The following is a 24,674-nucleotide window of genomic DNA, read 5'->3' as shown; positions in this document are numbered from 1 at the left end:
GATTGTTAGAATGATTTGTACATTCTAATGTTTTATAAATATCAGGCAAAAGTTTGTGAGTAAATATATCTTCACACTAGACATTCAGGCTAATGAACTGATATTTCCTCCAAAGAACATATGTTTGTATGGCATTATTGTGCCAACTGTAGTGGATAGAACATCCTCATTTTGCTGAATGAAATATGACTATAGGCATGAATACACGAGTGTCTGTCAAGATCTGATACTTGCAATGGCATATATTTCTTAAATTTTGCATATCATTAATGATATAACCAACATGGTTGATAAGTCATTTGTATGTAATGTGACTGTTGTCAGCCCATGACCTGCAGCACACTACATCCAGCTCCAGGTCAGCATCAACACTGACTGACTGAATAAACACAGTTTTATATTCCATCAGAGAGTAACTGGATCATTTCTCAGATTGAATGTCTTGTGAATTCTACAGTTGATGACATTAACACTAATCTGTAATATAAGATGAACTTCTCTTGTTGACTACACCTTCTTCTTATATCCAAGTAAAAAAAACAATATTACTGTACGTGTTTATTCATAGGTGATACTCAAATAACGTATCTTACACTTCACAAACATTTATAAAGTTCTTTAAAGTCATTAAACCTCAGTTTAAATCTAGAGAGTGTTATGAAACTGTCTGCGAGGGGTGGGGGGTAATAATATGTGAATTAACTCTGTGAAATTGTCCAAATGTGTAAGTGACTGGGAGAATGTGTGAAATTGTCCACCTGTGTAACTGAGTGAGTGACTGGGTCAGTGTGATCCACTACAATGCCCTTGTGCCCTGTCCAGGGTTTGTTCCGTCCTTGTGCCCAATGATTCCAGATAGGCTCTGGACTAACTGCAGCTCTGATCAGCATCAGGTTTAAGGCTTTCTACATGTGTATGTTGACTTATGTCATTTGTCATGAAAGGCATGTAAAGGTGTCATGTAGCCACATGATTCATGACCTACAGTAAATTGTTATCTATATTTTAGTCTGATGGAAAATGCATGTTTTAATGCACAGTAAGTCCATCACTCCACTGTAAAGGATTCTGTGCATTTGGCCTACACGTCTCATTCACATTTCCCTCTGTACACAATCTCTGCGTAAGAAAAGATCTCAAGACGTCTAAACATTAAAAACCATTTGAAGAAGTTGGCACAGCAGCGCCTCCTTTGCTTCTCTGTGGCTATTACACCACACTTATATTCTTGCGGTAAAGGGGCGGTTTTTAAGGTCATGGGGCTGAGGGGTATTTTAGCTTTCACTTCTTCACGTTGTATTCAGAAGGATTTTGGAACTTTTGACGGACTGAACGCAAGATTTAAGAGATATTTCCCACTTTATAAACTTCAGAACAGCAGCCTGCAAAACTACTGACTTCAGCTTCTGCAGCTAACGGAATCCCATCCACTCGGCAAAGGTACCGTTATTAATGAACTATTTTCCATGTTTCGTTGCTTCTAACGGTGAGTTTTTGTACCAAAGTTACGAATATTTTATATGAATGAACTCTTGGGACATTTTCACAATTTGAATTACAACTATATTGATCATTAAAGCTTAAAAAACAGGCTGAAATCTCATAAACCAAGTTTACTACTTCAGTAACGGAGGCAGGTTTAAGTAGAGGCGGGCAATATAGTGATTTTTTTGTTAACGTGATAAACACAAAGCTTTAATCAACTTAGTTTTATTACAAAGTGAAGTTTTATTGCATTTACTGCAATATAAACACCCTATAAAAAAGCATGTGTTCAAATCGCCTCCCTACTCCTTCTGTAGTGCCCCTATCAGGTCTTTAAACTATGATTTGTACTTTCTAACGTTTTATAAACATCAGGCAACAGCTTATGAGTAAATATATCTTCACACTAGACATTCAGGCTAATGAATTGACTTGAGGGACTTGATTTTAGCTATTTCTTGGCTCATATTAATGAGAGATATGAACATCAAAGCCTGAATCAACAGAGCTGAATTAGTTTAAACCCAATACAATGAATTAGGAATTAAACGTGAAGGGACTTAATGGGCATACTGTTAGATTTGATCACAAATATAGTTGCCACCTGATACCGGAGTATGTATGAAATCATGTGTAACTTTCTTTTGTCCACCCTGGGACAAGCACAACCTTCAGACTGGCACAGTTATATGAAAGAAAGGTTTTAATATGTGTAGGTTAGACTAGACCACATGGGAACCATTTTTAAGACAAAATGACATCCGCTAGTTGTGTTTATTTCCGATGTGAAAGAGGGAGTTAACATTCATTTAACACCCATAACAAAACATTGAGCTCTAACAACAGCATCCACCTGCCACAATGTGGTTACAGTGTAAGAGTGGCCACAAACTACACACACACTGGTGGGTTATATTGGTTATCATATTTCCTCCAAAGAACATATGTTTGTATGGCATTATTGTGCCAACTGTAGTGGATTGAACATCCTCATTTTGCTGAATGAAATATGATTATAGGCATGAATACACAAGTGTCTGTCAAGCTCTGTTACCTGCAATGGCATATATTTCTTAGATTTTGCATATCATCAATGATATGACCAACATGGTTGATAAGTCATTTGTATGTAATGTGATTGTTGTCAGCCCATGACTTGCATCACACTACATCCAGCTCCAGGTCAGCATCAGCACTGACTGACTGAATAAACACAGTTTTATATTCCCTCAGAGAGTAACTGGATCATTTCTCAGATTGAATGTCTTGTGAATTCTACAGTTGATCACATTGTTTAATTACTGACTTTTGCTAGGCCATGACCTTACGATGAACCAAATGACCCTACATTAATATACTGTTATTTAATCTCTAATATAAGATGAACTTCTCTTGTTGACTACACCTTCTTCTTATATCCAATTAAAATAAAAAAATAAACAATATTACTTTTACGTTTATTCATAGGTGTTACTCAAATAACGTATCTTAAACTTCACAAACATTTATAAAGTTCTTTAAAGTCATTAAACCTCAATTTAAATCTAGGAAGTGTTATGAAACTGTCTGTGAGGAGTGGGGGGTTCCAGATAGGCTCTGGACTAACTGCAGCTCTGATCAGGATCAGGTTTAAGCCTTTCTACATGTGTATGTTGACTTATGTCGTTTGTCACGAAAGGCATGTAAAAGTGTCATGTAGCCACATGATTCATGACCTACAGTAAATTGTTATCTATATTTTAGTCTGATGGAAAATGCATGTTTTAATGCACAGTAAGTCCATCACTCCACTGTAAAGGATTCTGTGCATTTGGCCTATACGTCTCATTCACATTTCCCTCTGTACACATTCTCTGCGTATGCAAAGACCTCAAGACGTCTAAACATTAAACTACAAATGCTATGAATGCCTGGTGCCCATGAATATGTCCATTTGAAGAAGTTGGCACAGCAGGGCGGTGAGAGAGGGGGTGAGAGGTACATTATTTTTACTGGTCAGCTTCAGGTCTGCCTTATCTCTGTTGCTCAGAGCCTGTCGTCTTGCATTCCAACAAAAGGAGTAGAGCTCAGCCAAGCCAACACCAATACCCACCGGAGGGAGAGGGGACAGAAAAACACAGAGCAATAGGAGAAGGAAAAGGATAGGGAGATAAATGAGACACAAAAACAGCCTTCAAGTTTTAATTTTAAATCATTTTAAAGGTTTACATTGTATTAACATTTCATGACAATTTTAAACAATTACTTCAGTTAAATTCAAAGGTACAAGAGACAGCAGTACTGCAGATTTCTTATATAATATTGTTTCATAGATGTATCTTTAGAGGGTTTTGATTTGTGGGTGTTGTATTTGTAAAATCACTTTTGTAAACTTCAGACAGAAGCTGTGGTCAAATAAAAAAAAAAAATCTTTCCTTTCAGAATGTGTTAAAGGAAATCTGTGATTAAACCACCTCTCATTTGCAGCTGTTATTTCTAAGGCGTTTTTTTAAGAGCGGCTTTTTGAGCCTACAGGAAGTACACTCGTGGTTCTGGAAACATTGAACACAATCAGTGTTTTATTTGGACGAACTGCTTATGAGAACCGGATTGGGTTGAACTACTAAGAGTCTAATCTACCAACAAAGTAAGCAAATGTATGCCTGGAACACATGGTGGTTTAATTTAAAGACTAGTCTGGTTTTTAAAAGTAATCAAAGAAGTCCTAGATACCTCAAAGTGAGAACGATACCTCTTCAGAGAACACTTCAGAGTTCCACAGTGTTTATATATGAATTTGTGAGATGTATGTAATATGTAAGTTTAAATTTCAAAAGCAAGGTACAATAAATATGCTATGGTACGAGATGTTTAAAGTGACTTATAAACGATGTTGTCATAATGCTCGGATATGAATTACCTGTCTGATGAAGGTTTGACTCATGAAGTCATCTGTTGTATGGAAAGCTATGACTTCATTATTTCAGTGTCTCCTTGACGTGTTCTTACAAAGTCATAGTGCGTGAATTACTTCAAGTCGAGTTTATTGCATCATCATGAAGAGGCTGCTGCGTCCGAGTTTGTGAAAAATGTCAGAGCAGCACCAATCCATAATGATTGGACAGTATTTGTCATTCTTTGTTGTGTCTGTTGACATGTGAATGATGCAGCTCGCATAGAGTTACTCATAGAACAGAGTCCTGGTGTAGGGTGGGACCACAGTATTGCATAGTGGGGGCAGTTGTAGTCTCAGTGAATGTTAGAATGGATAATTAGGTGCTATATAAAACTGTAACATGCTCTTACTCACGTTCACACACACACACACACACACCATATTGGGTTATCAGCTCCTTTGAAACATTGGCAAACACAAAAGGAAGTTTTGCTTATGCAATATAATAACATATTTGAAGCAGTCATTAAATTTTTTTAATTTACTACTAAATTTATTTTGCTTATTTAGTGCATGGGTAACTTGAATTTGTTCATTTATTGTTGTGTCAGTGTCATTCTGTTACTTACCTAATTTTATTTAATACGCTGATGAGACAATTGAGGCAGGGGCTTTAGTTATATTTTGCTGTTATCAAGGAGACATTCTAGACACAACATACAACAGCACATTTCACATATTAATTAAACATTAATGCCTTTCGCTGGCCTTCTTGTATATGTAGAATGTATATGTGTATAAACCGTTTACTTTAACAAAATATCAAATATTTATAAAATATAAAATACATAATATTTATTTATTTTGTTGTCATCAATATGTTAAACTGAACACATATAACTTGTACACTGAAAAAACATATTTAAATGTGCTTTCACTTAGTTAACAAAACATAATTTGATTAAGAGTACCCAAGTGACTGCGTATGACTGTACTTCTTCAGTATGTAAAACTGCACTATCAGATTATTGCTGCAAGCTGTGTGGTCTAAATTTGGCCTGTAGTAGCAGTTTGACCTGGACCCACCCCTCAGCTGAAGCCTGCTCTCTTCTTGGCTTTTGACCAAGAGCTTGGTCACTTTAGACCAGGCTCACATATTCAGGCTTTAGAGTGTATGTGGGTAGTGTGCACCTCAGTATGAGCTGAATATAGATGTCACAGGTATGTGCCAGTTGTAGCAAACTCACTGCTCAAAAGTTGCTAAAATCATACTAAGGAGAAGTAGCACTAGACAACAGAATAAATGAGATTCTTCTGAGAATAAAAATTCAAAAATATTTACAGCTTCACCTTTCAGCTTCACCATTCAGTGGTTGGTAACCATGAATCTATAAAACTCACTAAAACAATTTTCAAAGTTAATTCCACTGGGCTTTATACTTTTCCACATTTGGCATTAATCATATTGACTTTAGACACATCTGCAGCTGCTTTAGGGCTTTATTGGTCAATGCCTTCTGTAGAGATTTTGACAGTCACAAGTTTCTTTACGCTATTGAAGCTGGAGTGTGGACGTTTACCATTCAAACTTATTAACCCACCTCCATCTTCATCTTTTATTTGGGTTGATATAGATCAAAGTACTGTCAGATGTATATTGAATGTATCATTATATCCCTCATGTGATTCATCTGTACAGCCCTAAGACACAATGTTACGACACCCAAAGATACAGCGCTGTGTCATAGGAACAATGAAGGCTCTACACTTTGGCCTTGGGCAACTTTTCAGCCTTGACATATTGACCCAGTGTGGTTTGTAGGGCACTGACTGAATGGAGAATGATAGCTTGCGTATGACTAATGCCTAAGTTGCATAATTGCTATAAATGAGTACCTCATAATTAAAAGATGTGCATTGTTGAATGCCCACTCCTATTTTTCTCACCATTTTTCATGGTTCCATTAAGAGGTGCTTGAATAAAAGAGGAATGTCTAGGATTTTCATGCTGTCCAGAAGGAGTCTGTGGGGAGCTTTGGGCTGGGACTCTGGCAAATGGTATTTGTTAATTGTGCACAGGTCTTGGGTCAAGAATTCACAGAAAGTGCATTGAATTTCTCTCTCTCTCTCTTTCTCTCTCTCTCTCTCTCTCTCTCTCTCTCTCTCTCTCTCTCTCTCTCTCTCTCTCCTGCATTCCTTATCTGAGTGAATCATGGTCACTGAGGAGCAGTTCAGATCTGCATTCCAACACATTGGTGTTTATAACTGTAAATATACAGTTGTATGTAATATTTGGGGTATATAGTGGGGTAATGTTTGTGGAGAGAGGCCTATATTGAAGTTTGTACTGTTTGTGTGTGGTAGTTGTGTCACATAATTCTTGGGTTTGTTTAAATTTGTAAGAGCAAGAGTCTCTGAGAAGTGACACTGGAAAACATGGTTCTTGTGGGAAAGAAATGCTGTTCTGCTGAGAAGGGGTAGTTTAATGATAGTGGAATGTGATGTGGTGCTCGACTTATTAGTTTTATTAAACAATAAGGTTTTCCATGACTGAGAAAAACAGTGAATGCATTTAAACAATCCTCAAGTGTTTTTGGTTCCACAACCCTTAAAGAAACATTTTACGGTTTAGAAAAGTGATTAAGCTACAGATATGGAGAGAGAGAGAGAGAGAGAGAGAGAGAGAGAGAGAGAGAGAGAGAGAGAGAGAGAGAGAGAGAGAGAGCATGATCATGTGCAGGGAGCTGAGAGACACACATGGTTCACATTAGTGCACTTTTAACTTTTTCTGACTCTCATGGAGTCTCATGACTCCACTGAGATTTATTTAATGCTATTCCAGTGAATATTCTCTTTCCTTGTGAAATACAGTGGTGTGTTGTGAATTAATTATTTCTCTGATAGGTCTAAGATAACCCTAGATGTTTACTTCATGCTGTCTTTGGAGTATGTAAAGGTAGAAGCTGTGTTTGTCGTACATGTTTATAGGACTGATCTGTTTATAACAGATATAATAGTGATATAACAGACTAGAAATGCTGTGCTGGCCAGTGATATTAACTTATACTAATATACTAATAATGTAGTATTCACTTAAACAGTTTTGATTAATTAAACCTTACTTTCTGCCAAAAGGAAGCAGTGCAGTATCCAAATAACATAATTTTCTACTGTGAAAAATGCAAAAAATGTCAGCAGTAATTGCTATTTTGCAAGGATTAAAATGCATTTGGCCCCTTTCTGGGTGTGTTCCTGGCTTGCACCCAGTGATTCCAGCTTGGCTCCGGCCCCAACGCGACCCTGAACTGGATAAGCGGTTACAGACAATGAATGAATAAAGTGTATTTGTTTAGCTTTGCACTGTAGCTAAAAGGAAAATACTGATAACAATAATTGATTCTAATAGAAATTATGCAATAATGCCTGCATGTATGAGCACACACTGGCTTCAAAAGGCAATCTGGGACAGGTTTTTGGCATTCTATGATACCATGTTATCCATAAAAATACATAATTATTCCAATAAAACTAGCCACAGTGGCCACCATCTTGCACTTACTTATTTGAGTATTTATTTATTTATTTATGTGCATATATTTGTCCATTCTGTCCATTTATTGTAATTTTTTGTCATACTTAAAATGATAAGAGAACATTATAAGTAGATATTGTCCAACAAAAATTTGTCATTCAGTAGCAATGATAATTCTCATTCTCTGCCTTTCAGAATGTCTGTAACGAGGACATCAGTAAGAGATGGTTTGGCTGTTGGCCGTTTCCATGGCATTGCCACAAGCAATGGACAGGCAGTTCCAGAGAAGGAGACACTTGCTAAGGAAGCGCCTGAGGAGGGGTGTTGTCGTAGATGGTTACGGAAGTGTTGCCCTTGTTGCTTTCGACGACAGAGCTGCTCATATGATGCCGTCAATGAAGCAGATGTCATGACAGACGATGAGAAACACCCAATCCCTGAGCCCCCCCAACCTCACACAGATGACAATGAGCTGAAGGGTGAGCCATTTAACCTCACTTATCACAGCTCTGTTTACTCATAGCATCATTGCATCTGTAAATCAGGGTAAAGGTACTTTCTGGTTGGCAGCAATGGATAAGTGGTGAAATCCACACACAGCGCAAACTAAACTTCTCTTGTGTTGAAATTAAGTAGTACAGCCTTCCGCAACAAACTGGAAATTTTTGAGTTTCCAACAAAGTTTATAAATTTTGGAACATTTCTGTTAGTAAATTCTTCATGAAATGTACACAGGCTGTAAATTGTGGAAAATATTGGCCAATAAATCCTAATTTTACCTAATGCAGCTTTGTTTTTAAGTTGCTTTACGTAACTTGTGTTTCAAGCTTATGTGATCTAATCAACATTTTGGAATATTTCCATATATTACTTAAATAATTAGTACAATAATGTTGTATTTTGTACATTTCTAGATAAATACTGCCACTTTATTTAAAGTGAGACCTGATGTTATAATATACTCCCCATTTACAAAACAATATCAATCACAATTTCCAGTTAATTAAACAGATACCAGGATACGTATTAATGTCCAAATATTCCAATATTTATGTCTCTAAATGTAATGTAGTCCATGTTCCCTTTTTATTTCAGAGCTGGGATTAACTGTGCGGTCAGTGGACCTGCTCAACTCAAAAAAGGGACAGAACCGCACAGAGCATCACACTGACCAGTACCACAACAATGAGCTCATCATCCGCAGAGGCCAGACCTTTCAAATGGAGCTGGTCCTGTCACGACCTTTCAATGTCAACACAGACAAACTGCACTTGGAGCTGAAGACAGGTTAGTGTGAGGTTATGCATCATGACAAACATATTTTAACACATTGCCTTAAGTAGCTTTTGAGTAAAAAAAAAAAACATGGAAGTGTTTCTGATAAAGTGGCGGGTGAACATACATTAATTATTTAATTCATATTCTGTAACTGCTTTATCCAATATAGACAGGGCCTCCATTCCATCACAGGGCCTCACACACTTACACACTCACACCTGTGGATACATTTTCATAGGCAATCCCTCTACCAGCAGGTATTTTTTGGATTATGGAAGGAAACCGGAGCACCATGGGTAAACCCACATAAACAAAGTGGGAACACCCCAAACTCCTCGCAAACAATGACCCGAGGCATGACAGTGACACTACCTGTTGCACCAAGTGAAAATATAAAGCAGGTGTAAAAGTGTAAGAAGGGGCAAAGCTGTTATTCGCAGTAGCTTTCTGTTTGCTCTGTGCATTAGCTAAAACTTATAGCTCCTTCCGTAAATCATGCATGAAATGATACAAAGGAGCAGCAGGAGTCGAGGCCTGGTATTCAGTCTACTGATAAAACCATGTTTTCACACATCTTCACTCATGTACCCTTTTCCACTCTGTCCACTCTGCAAAGAATGCATGACTGACCATGCATCAGGGTGTGGACTGAGAAAAGAAGAGCAAGAGCATGAAAAAGAGGGAGGAGTGCAGCACTGTAGCCCACTGTAGACTAATGAATCAGTCATAGAGTATGCTGCTAGATTTTTTCTGAAGCTGTGCAAACATTGATACAATGTGTAAACCTTGGCTTTGACCATAAAGTGGTTTATTAAAATGTTTGTGGGCACCTGCACACCCAACATTTCTTATGAATTGAAGGGAATTAACATGTGTTTTGTCCCTGTTTGCTGTAGTAGCAGCCTTCACCCTTCTATGATGGATTTACAACTTATCAACTGGTTGCATTCAACCACATACATTTTATTCAGGGCAGGTAGTGGCTCCACAGTCCAGTACTGGGGACTTTAACTCATCTAACCAATGCTTGTCATTGTTAATGGTGACCTTAGATTCATATGCAGTTGCTAAATACTCAGTTTAGCGCCAGTCAGTCAGATATGACACACAGTTCAAAGTGCAACTCAGGCATAGACTTCCTGTGTGTAAATTTCCAAGAGGTTGAGAGGAAGGGCATTAGTGTTGTGTCACTGGGTATTTCAAATAGTAATACACTGTAATTACCTCTTTTGTTTAGTGAAATTGATGTTTAAATGAATCACGCGTGTGCTTCTCACTTTTCTCTGGAAATGTTACGACAGTGGGAATATTTTGACCATAATCTCACATAGCTTTGCTAACATTAACAAGCAAACACAAATGAATCAGAAAGTGGTGCTCCATACACTCCCTTCCTGAAAAGGGAGGGTCAGCAGTGTGTACTTAACTACTACTCAGTGGGTGAGTTTGAGGACGTTCCCTGAAATGTTTTTGCTGTGCTACATGTCTGAACTTAAGTTATACTTTATTAATCCTACATGAAATGATTTTGTCATTTTAAAGTGTAACTACAACCAGTCAGAACAGAACGCTGTAGCCGGTAGAGCCAAACCACCTGGAGCAGCACTGGGCAGGGTGTGGAGTTATGTGCCTTGACCAATAGGGTACCCAGGTTTTGCAGTCAGTCCTGGAAATTGAACCTGCCAACAGTTGTTATCTCCTATTCTTGAGCAGTCTCTTTGCAGACTTCAGCAGGTTTGCATCCTTGTACTACAACTGTACCCACAGACTGAACTTAGCGCAGTAAGAGCATCTTTGATTTCAAAGTAGTCTTTCGTACCATATCAATGCACCAGTTATCCCTCAAACAGACAACATGGTAATAGCATATCTGTTCTTCTACTTAAAAACACCAATGGGATGGACATGGAATGTTTAAATCTGCACATTTGTTTCAGTTCAGCAAGTCATATCCACAGTGAGAGACCTAGTAGGGTGTGTGTATGTTACCTTTGACCCAGTAAACCCCTAAAACTCTAGAGAATATAGAGTCATTTTGAAAAATTAGTAATGTGTCTTTTAAAGGTTCGCTGCCTCTGGTGTCAAAGGGCACACATGTCGTCATTCCTCTCGTGGAGGATCTTGAGGACCTGCGCTGGGAGGCCAAGATTGTAGAACAGAACAGCAACAGGATCAAGCTGTCTGTCAACTCCCCTCCGAACGCCATCATCGGCCTGTACAAACTCAGCATCGCCACCCACTGTCCAGAGAGAGAGAGTGTCACCATGTATGATCCCAACAAAGAAATCTACATTCTCTTCAATCCATGGTGTGAAGGTAAGAGGAAGAGAAGCCGTGAACAGTATTACACAGTAAGGAATGGCAGCTATTAGCGACCAGTTTTGCCAGATGTAGGAAAGATATTATGTAGTTATTATTGATTATTGTGTATTATTTGGTTTGTCCCACTGTTTACAGGATATTTTACTTGCATTTGGTACATATTGTGCACATGGTATTTTTCTGTATCTTACTTGCAGTTTTGTCCTCTTGTGTATAACATGGTTTGATGTATTTGTTTTAATTTGTTGCCATAAATGCTGAGTTAACCTTTCTAACTAAACTCTATAGCTGAGTGAACACACCCCTCACAGCCCTGTTTGGGTGGGTCATCATGCTTGCTTGCTCTCTCTCTCTCTCTCTCTCTCTCTCTCTCTCTCTCTCTCTCTCTCTCTCTCTCTCTCTCTGTGTCTGTCTGTCCCTTGCCTTCCTCTGCCAAATGCCGGAGGTGTTGAGTAAGGATTCCTCAGCTGCCAAATATGGGCCAGAACTCTAATCAGCATTCCCTCTCAGCTCTGTAATTTGAGTGTAGTTCTACTCCCCTAAATGTTTTCTTTCTTTGCCCTCAGTTTTTATTTTCTGTTTCTTAAACAAATATTCTTCTTCAATATTGATGTCTTTGTCCACCTATCATTATAAGAATTACAGGTTCACTCACAGCATTTCCTGTCCCTGCAGCTCAGACATCTTGTTTCCTTCACCGGTCTATCACTCAGCAATATGAGCCGCTTTTATTGTTCCTCTTTTGGAACCCACTCCCACACCCAGTGAAATAGTGTGGTGTGTGTGGTCTGTCCTTTCTCTTTTCTTTCTCCAGTGCCTCCCTCACTTCCTCTTTTCTTTTGCTAAACTCTGGCAGAGCGTGAGTTGTTTTCCTTTCTGTACAGTTGAACTGTTCTTTGACAGGTCATAACACACACATTGGTTTTTATACCTTGTCAGGACCTTGATATTACTTATGTCAGAGACACCCTTAATTTAATTTTTAAATTCAGGATGTCTGAGGTGCAGAATAACCCACTTGCCTATGGAGGAATCTTAAGTGAAAAATAAGAGTTTCAAAACACACATTTGTTGATCTCCACCACATTGTGGTCCTCCTCTCGCCACATTCCTCTGATAATCATGCCCATATGTCTGTAAAGACAGAAAGCACTGTTCTGTTTCGTGTGTTTTGGGTGTGGACCACTGACTGCACCGGAACATGCAGTTCTCAAGGACCCCACCTGTGGGGGGGCTTACTTTGATGATGTCACACAATGAGTGTGTTTCAATGAAGTCATTCAGACCACTCAGTAAAATTCCAGGAACTGTGTCTCCCAGATTTTACAACAAACACCAACACCCACTTTCTCCCTCTCTTTTTCTCTCCCCTCTCTACCATGCTCCCTCCTATCTGTCTCTTTTAGAGGACGTAGTGTATATGGATGATGAGGTTGAGAAGAAGGAATATGTACTGAATGACACAGGGAGGATTTACTATGGAACTGAAAAACAGATCGGTGCTCGAACATGGAACTTTGGACAGGTGCAGTATGGAGTGAATAAAGCCTGAAGTTTTATACTTCTGTTTATTTGTTAGTAAATACATAAGGTATTATATTGATTGGTTCCTGTGTGTAGCAGAAATGGACCTGCAGACGGCTATAAAATTGGTCAAGAAATTGGCCAGTTAATGTCCAAGATCATGGACATTTATTCATTTTATCAACTCCTCTGATCATATAGTTTCTGCATACATAGTTATCTTTATTTTAATGTTCAAAAACACTAAAAGGATCAGGTCTGATTTGATTGGTGACACGGACATGCTGGTGGTGTGTTAGTAGTTAGCAGTGGATCAGACACAGCAGTGATGCTGGAGGTTTTGCATCCTTCAGTGTCAGTGCTGGACTGACAATAGTCCACCAACCAACAGTTCTTTCTCTGATTTTATATCCACAAAGTGAACCAGCAAGATACATATGTTTAATAGAGTGGGCACAGTGTTTAAATCAGTTGATCAACAGAATTAATGAATTTTGCACATCTTCAATACACTAACAATCATTCATTCATTCATTGTCTGTAACTACTTACCGAATCAGGGTCTTGGTGGTCCAGAGGCTACCCAAATCACAGGGCACAATTGGGAAACACAACCTGGAGGGGGTGTCAGTCCTTCACTGGTGTACACTAACATTATTTACAATTATTAGTCAAGTTCCTCACATTACTGCTATTACTGCAGGAAGACTTAACACACTTTGGATAAACATAACAAATAAGAGAAGTTCCACTTTGACATTTCCAAAGAGAGAGACAAATGGCCTTAGGCAAGCTCTTACAAACCAAAAACAAATTCACTACATATAACCTCAGTAATCGAAAACGAAACCATAAATATCCTAAGCCCACTCTTACATATGAATAATGAATCTGAACCCCGAAATCTGGCATAACTCGTTTAGCAAAAGAAATTCCATTTACATAAATGTACATTTTAATTTAGGCTGACTCTCTGTCTTCATCTCTGTCACTCTCAGTTTGATGAAGGTATTCTGGAGGCGTGTATGTATATCCTGGAGAAAAGTGAGGTTCCTCCATCTGGCCGAGGAGATCCAGTGAATGTAGTTCGAGTCATTTCTGCTATGGTGAGTGATGCAGTAAAACTGTTTCCATCACTGGTTTTATAATGGCTAATATTATATTTAAAACAATGCTATCAACCAAATAATGGCCTAATATTTCTTCTCCATCCAGTGTAAAATGAAATTGTGCACTACAAATGTAGTTAAATTTAAATATTTTGCATCATAAATGGCATAAATCATTAAAACCATAAATGGTTTTACTGTGATATCCCACTTTAATGTTCCATTTGTATTTACAGCTCTCATTCACAGAAGCGATCCCAGTACATACATGGAATTATTATACTGGCATAAAAATGAAAATGTTGATTCAGACCTGGTCTGGTGGTGTCTTTGTTTACTCCAGATTAATTCTCCTGATGATTGTGGTGTTCTGGAGGGGAACTGGTCTGGGAACTACGCGGGTGGTACGCCCCCCACAGCATGGAGTGGCAGTGTGGAAATCCTGAAGAGATACCACAGAGAAGGAGGTGTGCCTGTGAAATATGGACAGTGCTGGGTCTTCTCCGGTGTCACTAATACAGGTACATGATGATTCAAAGTTCAGTATAACTGAGGAAGATTTAAAATTCATATTCCAAAATTTGGTACCCATCTTTTCAACTTTGGAATCACACTTGGTATTGCCATCCAATGTGTGTGTGTGTGTGTGGGGGAGAGAGAGAGAGAGAGAGAGAGAGAGAGAGAGAGAGAGAGAGAGAGAGAGAGAGAGAGAGAGAGAAATAGAGAATGAATTATGGGCGGCTGCAGGTCATTGCTCCGCTGTGATATTCATAGCCGACCCTGGCCAAAAATCAGTATGTCGATGACAAAAATACCCTAGCTGCATTCCAGACGTTCCTGTAGGCCACAGTGCTGTGCTGGTGTATATGTGTGTGTGTGTGTGTGTGTGTGTGTGTGTGTGTGTCTTTCGCTGTGTTTCTCAAGCCACCTAAAGACCCTTTAACAAGATAGCAGTAATATTATTAACTTGTTAATTCAAGTCTTTATCACTCTAAACCTGTCTGCGTCTCTCAACACCCACCTTTCTCTCTTTCTCTCTCTCTCTCTCTCTCTCTCTCTCTCAGTATTGAGATGTCTTGGTATTCCTTCCCGGAGTGTAACCAATTTCCAGTCTGCCCATGACACAGATGTTTCCTTGACAACTGATGTGTATTTTGATGAAAATATGGACCCTCTTAACTACCTCAACTCAGATTCAGTGTGGTAAGTCCAGATGGTCTATACAATAAAAAAAAAGATGTACCTCAGCTGATGTTAAATATTAAAGTCAGGGTTATAAGGGCTGTAAACGTTTTAAGAAAGATCCAAAACACTTAGGACAGAATGTGAAATGCTGCTACAAAATAAAGCAGAAAATTATATTTCATTTTATTACAAAAATACAAATTGTCACTGTCCAATTTAAAACATGTATCTCACAAAATAGTCAGTTTACAGAAAAAGGAAAAAACCTTTAAAACTTCAATAGAAATTAAGGTAAAAAGATTGTAAAAACATATATATTTTTAAGTTTTTTTAAACTATATTTTAAAAACATATATGTTTTTCATGTTTGTTTTTATGTTTATTTTTGTAAATATTTATATGATGCCTGCAGCTTGTTCCATTAAGGATGGGATAGGCGTTCTCCATTGTGCTCCATCACCTTATCAACACTCAATAATCATAATAGTCAAGACACAAGTTGATCCTGTTTAAAATGTGAATTTTGGTTTGGCAGAGCAATTGTACTCAGCTGTACTCAGGAGATATCTCCTCTCTCCCTGTCCATATCTGTTAAGGAATTTCCATGTGTGGAATGACTGCTGGATGGCGCGTCCTGATTTACCACCTGGTATGGGGGGCTGGCAGGTTGTTGACTCCACACCCCAGGAAACTAGCCAGGGAACTTTCCGCTGTGGCCCAGCATCTATTACAGCTGTCCGCACAGGGCAGGTGTACCTGAGACATGACACACCTTTCGTATTTGCTGAGGTTAGTTATTCATGATATTTGAATCTGAAACAGGGCAGCAGGTAGTGTCACAGTTACATAGCTTCAGGGACCTGGAGGTTGTGGGTTCGATTCCCACTCCGGGTGACTGTCTGTGAGGAGTTGGTGTGTTCACCCCGTGTCCGCGTGGGTTTCCTCCGGGTGCTCCGGTTTCCTCCCACAGTCCAAATGAACTGGCAACTTAAAAGTGTCCATAGGTGTGTGAATGTGTGTGTGTTGCCCTGTGAAGGACTGGCGCCCCCTCCAGGGAGTATTCCTGCCTTGCGCCCAATGATTCCAGGTAGGCTCCGGACCCACTGCGACCCTGAACTGGATCAAGTGGTTACAGATAATGAATGAATGAATGAATCTGAAACAGACATTATTTTGAATAATATTAAGCTTAGCAACAGTCTCTAAAGATATTTGCAGGTCCAGCTTTAATAGACCTGTCGGTGCTCAGCCTAAACATACATTCTTTCATAGCAGTGATTTCATGGTTGGACAAGATTTGGCGCTATTATGGGAAATCGAGCCTCAAAATTGAGTCAAAATAATTTTCACAGTTTTACTCATTTCATATGATATTTATTCTTGAATGAGTTCAAGATTGATTCACTTGCATTTCACATCTAGTGGAAATCCAAAAACTAAATAAATGCTTAGGACAGTTATAGTGCATGTAAAGGCAGTTTTATTGTAAGTAAATATTGAATTGCTATATTGGTTTGTCTTCAGGTGAACAGTGACAAGATTTACTGGCAAAGAAATCAAGATGGTACTTTCAGTCAGATCCACAGTGAGAAGAATACTGTGGGACGCTGCATCAGCACCAAGGCTGTTGGATCTGATGAGCGCATTGACATCACAAACCTGTACAAACACCCTGAAGGTGAGAGCACATAAAGACTCACAGATACATATATACACTCAAACACTACATACGAGTGTATCAATTCATTTCTCTTAAAGCCATAAAGTAAAACCTTTAAAAAATGTGCAGTTAATAATGTAAGATACCTTTTCAAAATCTTTCTTCTTTTACTGCATAGTTGGAACAAAGAGAAAGTCTAACAAAGATATAAAAATGCAGCAAAAGAATACAAAAATAGTATAATAAATTAAATATAAGTGTATAGGATGAGCAAGGTCAGGGTGGACAGCTGAGAGTGCAATAAATAAGAATATAAAGAATGTTAAAATATAAAATACAAAAACAACAGTTAAACACAAGCAAATTTTACACACTGTCCAGGTACTGTCTATATACATAAAGAATCATGGACGTCTTTAGGCCTGTTTAGAAATAAATGTTCTTTAGCCCCCCAAATTCTCCATATTAACAATGTAATGAAACTTGGGCACACTAGGACCTGGGGGAACTGCTGCTGTTACTGCATGTCCCTTTGACAGAATGTGAACATGATGTATGCAGGGAGAAGTAGTAAGTTTCCTGATGGCGAGTGTCATTTCAAGACACAAATAAAGGAAAAATGTTACCTGAATACTTGTTACAATCTTTAGTTGACCAAATTCAAAAGCCGCTGATGCAATAGTTAAAATAGCATTATACTAGCAGAGGAAACCTGATTATTGATGAACATAAAGTAAGCCTGCTGAAAAAGCCAGTTAAAATGAACTGACATGTATTAGAAGAGGATTTATACTCTGCAGCCATGTCAGTTGAGAGCAAAACTCTATAAATCATTGATCACAACAGAATCATCGATCGATTTGCCACACTGAAAAAGCGAAGATATCCTTTGATGCTTCCACTACCTTAAAAGACCTAAATACAATAACAATAACTACACATTTTCAAGTAAGAACTTCTCAAATACAGCAAAAATTTCTAAGATTGAATGAATATTGGATTTATTTTTTAGAACTGAAATAAAAAATGGCAAATAAATGTTAAAATATTTTTCTCAGAATATTTTTTTATATTTTTTTACTGGATTTAAGAAAACATTAACCTGGTGACCAAATTACAAGTCATATATGTTTTTGTTAGTACTGCCAATTTTGGTGTATTCCTTTCTGTTGGGGTTTTGCCTATAGCCCTGTTTTCCTCTGGCTTTTTAATTTTTAATAACTATTTCTGCTGTCAAAGGTCACATTCAGACATCCAGGTTATTGAACAGAACTACAACTATAAAACAAATGCACATTGATCGTACCAGTCTATATTACTATTTGAGGGTATATGGGACCTGCTACTGTAAGTAACATTGTGGCTTTGCTTAATCTGTACCTCATCAATGAAATTAGCTGCTATTAGCTATTAGCCACCCTAACCAATAGTCTCTAGTGATGGCCCTGTAATGAATTATATTACATATTGCACACTTTTATATTTACATATTGCACTATGAAGCAAAATGTGAAGCAAAACAACCCAGTGTTTATTTTGTGGACTGCCTATATCAGAAAACAAGCATCCCAAGCATCGGAATATCTCCAAACACTGCGCTGGAGCTGTGTTTATGTAAAGTGGTTGGACATATTTAACCACATTTTGTGGGTTGGTAGGCTTTAGAACACAGAAATGAATTTGTCCATGCACTAAAAGTGATTTATTTCACAATATGTCCTCGTTATAATAGAGATATGTGTAGATCTATCAAATGGCCAGAAACGAACTGTTTTTACAAATAAAGGTTCATTTATCAGCTGATCTCTGCAGATCCCATGGGCAGTTAGGAAATAATAATAATCTCTGAGATGAACACATATGTACCAATGCAGGAAGGTCCTCAGTCACTTAGGATAAATAAGTTACAATCTTCTTTATGTTTCTTCTTTACATTTTTTGAATATTTATCAAGCGATCTTGGTTCCTTTTGAGCCAATAACTAGCATCTCCGTCTCCGTCCACTAGAGGGGGCGCCGCGCAATCCCCAGAGCTAATCAGGTTCAACGGCCCACAGCTGAGCAGAGGGCTTTATAAACCCAAAATGACAGTGCTCAGTGCTGGGTCATTGTCTCAACTTGAGCAGTAAGAAATATCCGGTGAATGGTCGAGGGCTGAGAGTTATTGCACTCCCCCTCATCTTTTTCTCTTCTTGAGTCTTTTCCCTTTGCGGAGGGAGGACTGGAACCTCTGTCAGTGTCAGTTTTTTTCCTTGTTTCTCTTTTATTTGTTTTCCCTTTCCTCCTGTTGGGGTGGCCAGTTGTTTATTTAGTTAATCTCAACCAGCTTTCTCTCTCCCTAATAAGTTACTTATTTTGTTTTCCACCTGTCAGTTTCTATTAAATTTAGGCCAGTGTGAACATTATTTTATATTTATTTATTTATTTATTTTTTTTTGGGGGGGGGTGGTGTTCATTCTGTGTTGTAACTGAGATCAAACTTGTCATTGAGTCCTACTGACAACTAACTGTGGTAGCACACAGAGTAAGCACCTACGCCATTAACCAGCCGGCCTGGGTTTGGTCCCCTGTTGTCTGAACTGACTCTACATTGTCTCGTTCACTGACCTTGGTCCAACGCTTGGAGTACTGATTACACATTTGAAATTACTAGTCATATGTGGCTCTCTTAACTAATGTGAAATTGATTTAAAAAAAAAGGCAATGATTTGAACATGAAGCCCACTGTGTACATTTGCATGTATTTGTATGCATTTGCAATGCATAATTTATCATTTTACTTGTGGTTATGTGTTTGATGCTTCAGTAGGTAAATAAATGTGAAGCCCAGATATTCATATATAAAATGTCACCCCACCCACCAATGATCCTGAAAGTTAATCTCACCTGTTAGAACCTCACTATTAGACTTTGACTAACCTATCTTCTCCTCAACCAGGCTCAGAAGAGGAGCGTATTGCGGTGGAGACAGCATGCCGTTATGGCACCAAGCCAAATGTGTACTCCTCCCCAGCAGTGGAGGATGTGAGTGTTGAGGTGAATCTTGATGGAGATGGACCATGTATGGGTGAAGACGCTGTGCTGAAGATCCTGATGAAGAACAAGAGTGATCAGACCCGCAGGACCACCCTCCACAGCCAAGTGGCTGTGATGTACTACACTGGTGTTTTGAAGAACACGGTTAAGAGCGATGAGATACCTGTAGAGCTGCAGCCCAATGAAGGTGAGCAGGGAGGAAGTGTAATCTAGAGTCTGTAATGTTGACCATATTGAATTAACCTTTTATAACTCCTGTGTTGGGAGAAAATAAATTGGAGGTTTACTAACTAAAAAACTATATTTTAATCAATGGTTTCTTCTGCCAGAGAAAGTCGTAGACTGGGTCCTACCCTATAACCTTTATAAGGACAGCTTGGTGGACCAGGCTGCCCTGATGCTGACCCTGTCTGGAAGGGTCAGTGAAACAAAACAGGTGCTGGCCACTCAGACCACCTTTAGACTCCGTACACCAGATATAATAATTGAGGTGAGAAAACAATGCCAGTAATTTAAAGATTTGGTGTTATAAACTGTGGTTAATCATGGGGAAAGCGGTGTAATTGTAACATGTCACATCTTTCCAGCCTCTGGGAGAAGCATATGTGGGTAAGGAGGCTTCAGCCAAGCTCACCTTCACCAACCCATTGCCGTGCACCCTCTCTAATGTGGTGGTTAGAGTAGAGGGTCTTGGCCTAAGGGACCTCCATCCCATCAACGTGGGGTAAGAAAACAACCATTTTGATGGAGTCATTTTCACTTTTTGAGCAGTTCCTTGCTTTTCCATGGGAATATTTAATATCTCTCACATTAAACCCATAATAAAACATCTCTGCTTGTACTGGTTAGTTATGAAACTGATATTGGATATAAACTATTTGCTAAGACTCTAGTCTAACTCCTGGTTTCTTTTTATGTCAGAGATGTGGTTAGGCATGCTACTGTGACAGTGACAGAGCACTTCATTCCCTCTCTGTCTGGGACGAGGAAGCTGGTGGCCTCTCTGGACTGTAAACAGCTTACGCAGGTTCATGGTGTGGTCGACATCGTCGTGCATGAGGATAAGTGAAGACACAAGTTTTGATGTGTTCAGGATGCCCATGCAATTACCATTCCACACTGGTCTTTCTACACAACACAGCATACACTCACACTGGCCACTTTATCTTAAACACCTAACTTGCAGGTGTTAATAATTGTTGATGAATATTATGTTAATCTTCCTCTAACACTGGTCTGGGAGCACACCTTCACCTGCACGTTTTGTTGTTAGTCTGCTCCCAGAACACTTGATTCATACTAATCAGCTCACTAACTCTAATGCCTTCTGAGCGGTGGTGGTATCATGTACGAAAACGCAAAGACATACAGAGCAGAAGTTCTGCACTGAGGACCAGGGATGAGAACCTGAGCTCTAGCCCTTCATGAAATTTATGACCTCAGAGTTGGCAGATTATTCTCAACCCAGCACTGACAGCACAACTGAGGTGTTGAAAAACTGAATGAATGCTGCTCACATTCATATTGGGCAAAGTACATGCTGCCAGTGTCAATGCTGTGCTGAGAACTGTCAACTGTCAGGTTATCAGTGGTCCTGTTAGGAAAGTCTTACATACAAAATGTCCAGTGAGCATAGCTACTAAGCAGGTGTAGGTGTGACCTACGTTCTATGGGGTGTAGAATAAGAGAGGCTCCTAATGGCAAAGACGATACTGTTAGTTTAATGCTGCGTATATGAAGGATTAGTTAAGCCCTACAGGACCTGCATTCATTTTACCTGGAGAGGTCCTTTAATTTAAATGATTAAAGACACAGTAATATTTGTCTAGTGTGAGAGGCAGATTGTTAAAAAATAGTGCAGTGACTTAGTGTGTCGGACTGTAAACTGAGTGATTTTGAATGCAGTGTGAATCTTTATTGACGGTAGTTTGCATTTTCTGACTGTGATTGTGAATGAATGCTCTTCTGTAATTGGTTGAACCAAGAGCCAGCAATAGGAGTCTAAACCACCGGTGGTCAATCAAATCTCACAAATGGCATTAGAAAACCTTCTCTGTAAAACAGTCCAGCTCCAGTAGGGCTTTAATTCAACTCCTGTTTTACAGTGGTACACCCTCTCAATGTTGTTGGTGCTATATAATAAGTTAGAAACTGGAGATAACTTACAACGAGAAACTCCCAAAGATACACAATGATATCTGTATGATTCTTTCAGTAGGAATACTTCATTGAGGTGCTTTGTGAATACACCTCATTTTCTGAGCCATATTAGAACTGTAGAAGTTTAAAGTGCTGTTTTTAAAATGAATATTTTTATTAATAATGAAAGTTGTCTTATATTGCATGCTTGGCACAAATGCTTACTTTAATCAGCCTTTTCTAAAGCACTTAAAGATGAAGCCGCAAACTCAATATGAATGTCGAAGTACCCAAACACCTCTTCTAATTAATTCAGTTACTACAAGGTGCATGCATTGTTGCCTCAGACATTCAGTTATAGAAAATCATTGTCAACACAGTGGGGCATTCTGGAGCAGATGCACATGAACCTAAGGTCTGTATTCTCAATGCCAAGTGTTGGCTAGGAAGGTGTAAAATCTTATTGGCCCAGTATTGGCCGATGAATGAGGTGTACCATGTTCTCTGGTGTGATCTGAGCACCATTCGATATCTTTTTGGCAGGAGTAAGATGGGTGTTTGTGGATGTTAAATTATCTTGAGATGCTGCCTCTCAGCAGCTGTAGAAGCATCTGAAGCACTGTTAATGGTATTTCAAATATGCAGTTTTTAATGATCTTAGAATTGGGAATGGCTTAACTAGAGTGTGCATTTTATGATGTGAAATACTGTCTATATAAGGAACGCTCTAGAAATGGGGACACAGCTGCTGTGTATATACATGGCACACCGTGTAAATAGTGTCTCTAATTTTCTATAATATAGTTTATTTACAGTCTAACTTTACTGATTAGATTCTGATATTACATAATTTGCTTTAAAAAAATTAAGAATTTTATGTCAGTATCAAAAAGGCCTTTATATTCCTCAGCAGTGAGTGCTCAGGTGTGAGTACGTTATTAATCTTCAAATGTTAACACCTTTCATTGCATTTGTCTGGTTACTACAGTCCTCCTCTTGACAATACAATGTGAAGGAAAACTTCATTAGATGTGATTTATGTAACTCTTGACTTTATTTATAAACAGTTTTACTTTTTATAGCAATGCTATTTTGTTGTTAATAAAACAATCAAAATCTGAAGTGTCCACTTTTTTTTTTTAAATTTCCAATCTTATACAGACTACAAATGAGCTTCAGAAGAAGCTTCAGAAACCTGACTTGGGCTCTTCTGATACATTCATATCAAGGACAGCTGATTTGAATTCATTAGACAGCTCTATAATAACATGAAGCACTTCAAGATCTGTAACTCTGCTCTTTCGAACACTAAAGCAATGTATGTGACAGAAATCAAGAAGCAAATCTCAAGAGCACAATCTTCCCTCTCTATATTCTTTCAGGATCAGTTATCTGTTATTGCAGCCTAAACATATTCAGTTTTATGGACGCATTCTTATACAGCATGCATCTTTGCACACAGTCTGATGACTAATATATATGACAGAATATTTAACTCTACGTGAGTCGTCAGGTTTCTTTCTGAAGACCATTAATGATGGTTAGTAAACCTTGTGGAACCTTTTTCTAATTAATATTTATTTCAGAGTTTATATCACTCAAATCTGAACAAAATTCATATTATATAGAAAAAACATTAAATGCTTTATCTGAATCTGAAATCGGTGTAAGGGTTCTCATGCACTAAAAAAAACACATTTCTGAGCCATTCCAGTAATGCAAAAGTTGTTGCCATGCTTGCCTCAAAATATACCATACACTTCCTCATGTAAACACAAGGTGAAACATTTGAGAAAAGGCCCTCAATACCCTTGTTTGAAACTGAAAATGTGTGACCCAGGAATATCTCAGTAGTCTGCTGAAAGGATGAGAGGGTGACAAAGACTCCTAGATGTTTCTGAAAAGCTGTTTACACGCCAAGACATCTGCCAGTCCATTACTGACTCAGTATGATGTCCAAACATTAGCCCATGCCAAAATTCATTCCTTCATTCATTATCTGTAAGCGCTTATCCAGTTCAGGGTCGCGGTGATTCCAGAGCCTACCTGATGCAACGCGGGAATACACCCTGGAGGGGGCGCCAGTCATTCACAGGGCAACACATTCACTCACACACTCAGGGACACTTTTGAGTCGCCAATCCACCTACCGACGTGTGTTTTTAGACTGTGGGAGGAAACGCAGACACAGGGAGAACACACCACACTCCTCACAGACAGTCACCCGGAGCGGGAATCGAACCCACAACCTCCAGGTCCCTGGATGTGCGACTGCGACACTACTGTGGCGCCACTGTGCCACCCAAGCCAAAATTACTGTTTTATATTCAAATTTTAAGTGAATGAAATATAAAGTAACTTCATTACCATTTACAGGAAATGTGTGTAAAATGTGCTATCTAGTGTCCAAACTACAAGCTAAATAACATCCTCAACTTTTTTACCTTATGAAATTTGAGAAAAAAGCAAAAACAGGTGCATATGGTACCCTCTGGTGGACACTTAATGCACTACAATGAAACTCTGAAAA

The 24,674-nt window shown here is 38.7% G+C and overlaps 1 protein-coding gene across 1 annotated transcript; it reads left to right on the top strand.

Annotated features, from left to right (window-relative positions):
* Positions 1-1,310: 1,310 nt before the first annotated feature.
* LOC136679221 (protein-glutamine gamma-glutamyltransferase K-like) lies at positions 1,311-23,246 on the top strand. The gene is made up of 14 exons (XM_066657625.1): positions 1,311-1,440; positions 8,088-8,371; positions 8,988-9,179; positions 11,235-11,486; positions 12,899-13,017; positions 14,015-14,122; positions 14,469-14,646; positions 15,190-15,328; positions 15,907-16,099; positions 16,835-16,988; positions 19,908-20,192; positions 20,335-20,495; positions 20,593-20,729; positions 20,927-23,246. Exons 2-14 carry the CDS (start codon positions 8,089-8,091, stop codon positions 21,072-21,074), a joined length of 2,349 nt encoding a protein of 782 aa, XP_066513722.1. The 5' UTR covers positions 1,311-1,440; position 8,088; the 3' UTR covers positions 21,075-23,246.
* Positions 23,247-24,674: the final 1,428 nt, after the last annotated feature.

This window comes from Hoplias malabaricus, chromosome Y (assembly GCF_029633855.1).
Source record: "Hoplias malabaricus isolate fHopMal1 chromosome Y, fHopMal1.hap1, whole genome shotgun sequence".
NCBI lineage: Eukaryota > Metazoa > Chordata > Actinopteri > Characiformes > Erythrinidae > Hoplias > Hoplias malabaricus.
The sequence above is the reverse complement of the archived record's forward strand: the minus strand, read 5'-3'. Positions and strand labels throughout refer to the sequence as shown.

Bases quoted from the DNA above. Each gene is read 5' to 3' on its own strand.
- LOC136679221 (XM_066657625.1), top strand. From the start codon at position 8,089: ATGTCTGTAACGAGGACATCAGTAAGAGATGGTTTGGCTGTTGGCCGT. The intron at 9,180-11,234 runs GTTAGTGTGAGG...TGTCTTTTAAAG, and splicing joins GCACTTGGAGCTGAAGACAG to GTTCGCTGCCTCTGGTGTCA. The intron at 14,647-15,189 runs GTACATGATGAT...TCTCTCTCTCAG, and splicing joins CTCCGGTGTCACTAATACAG to TATTGAGATGTCTTGGTATT.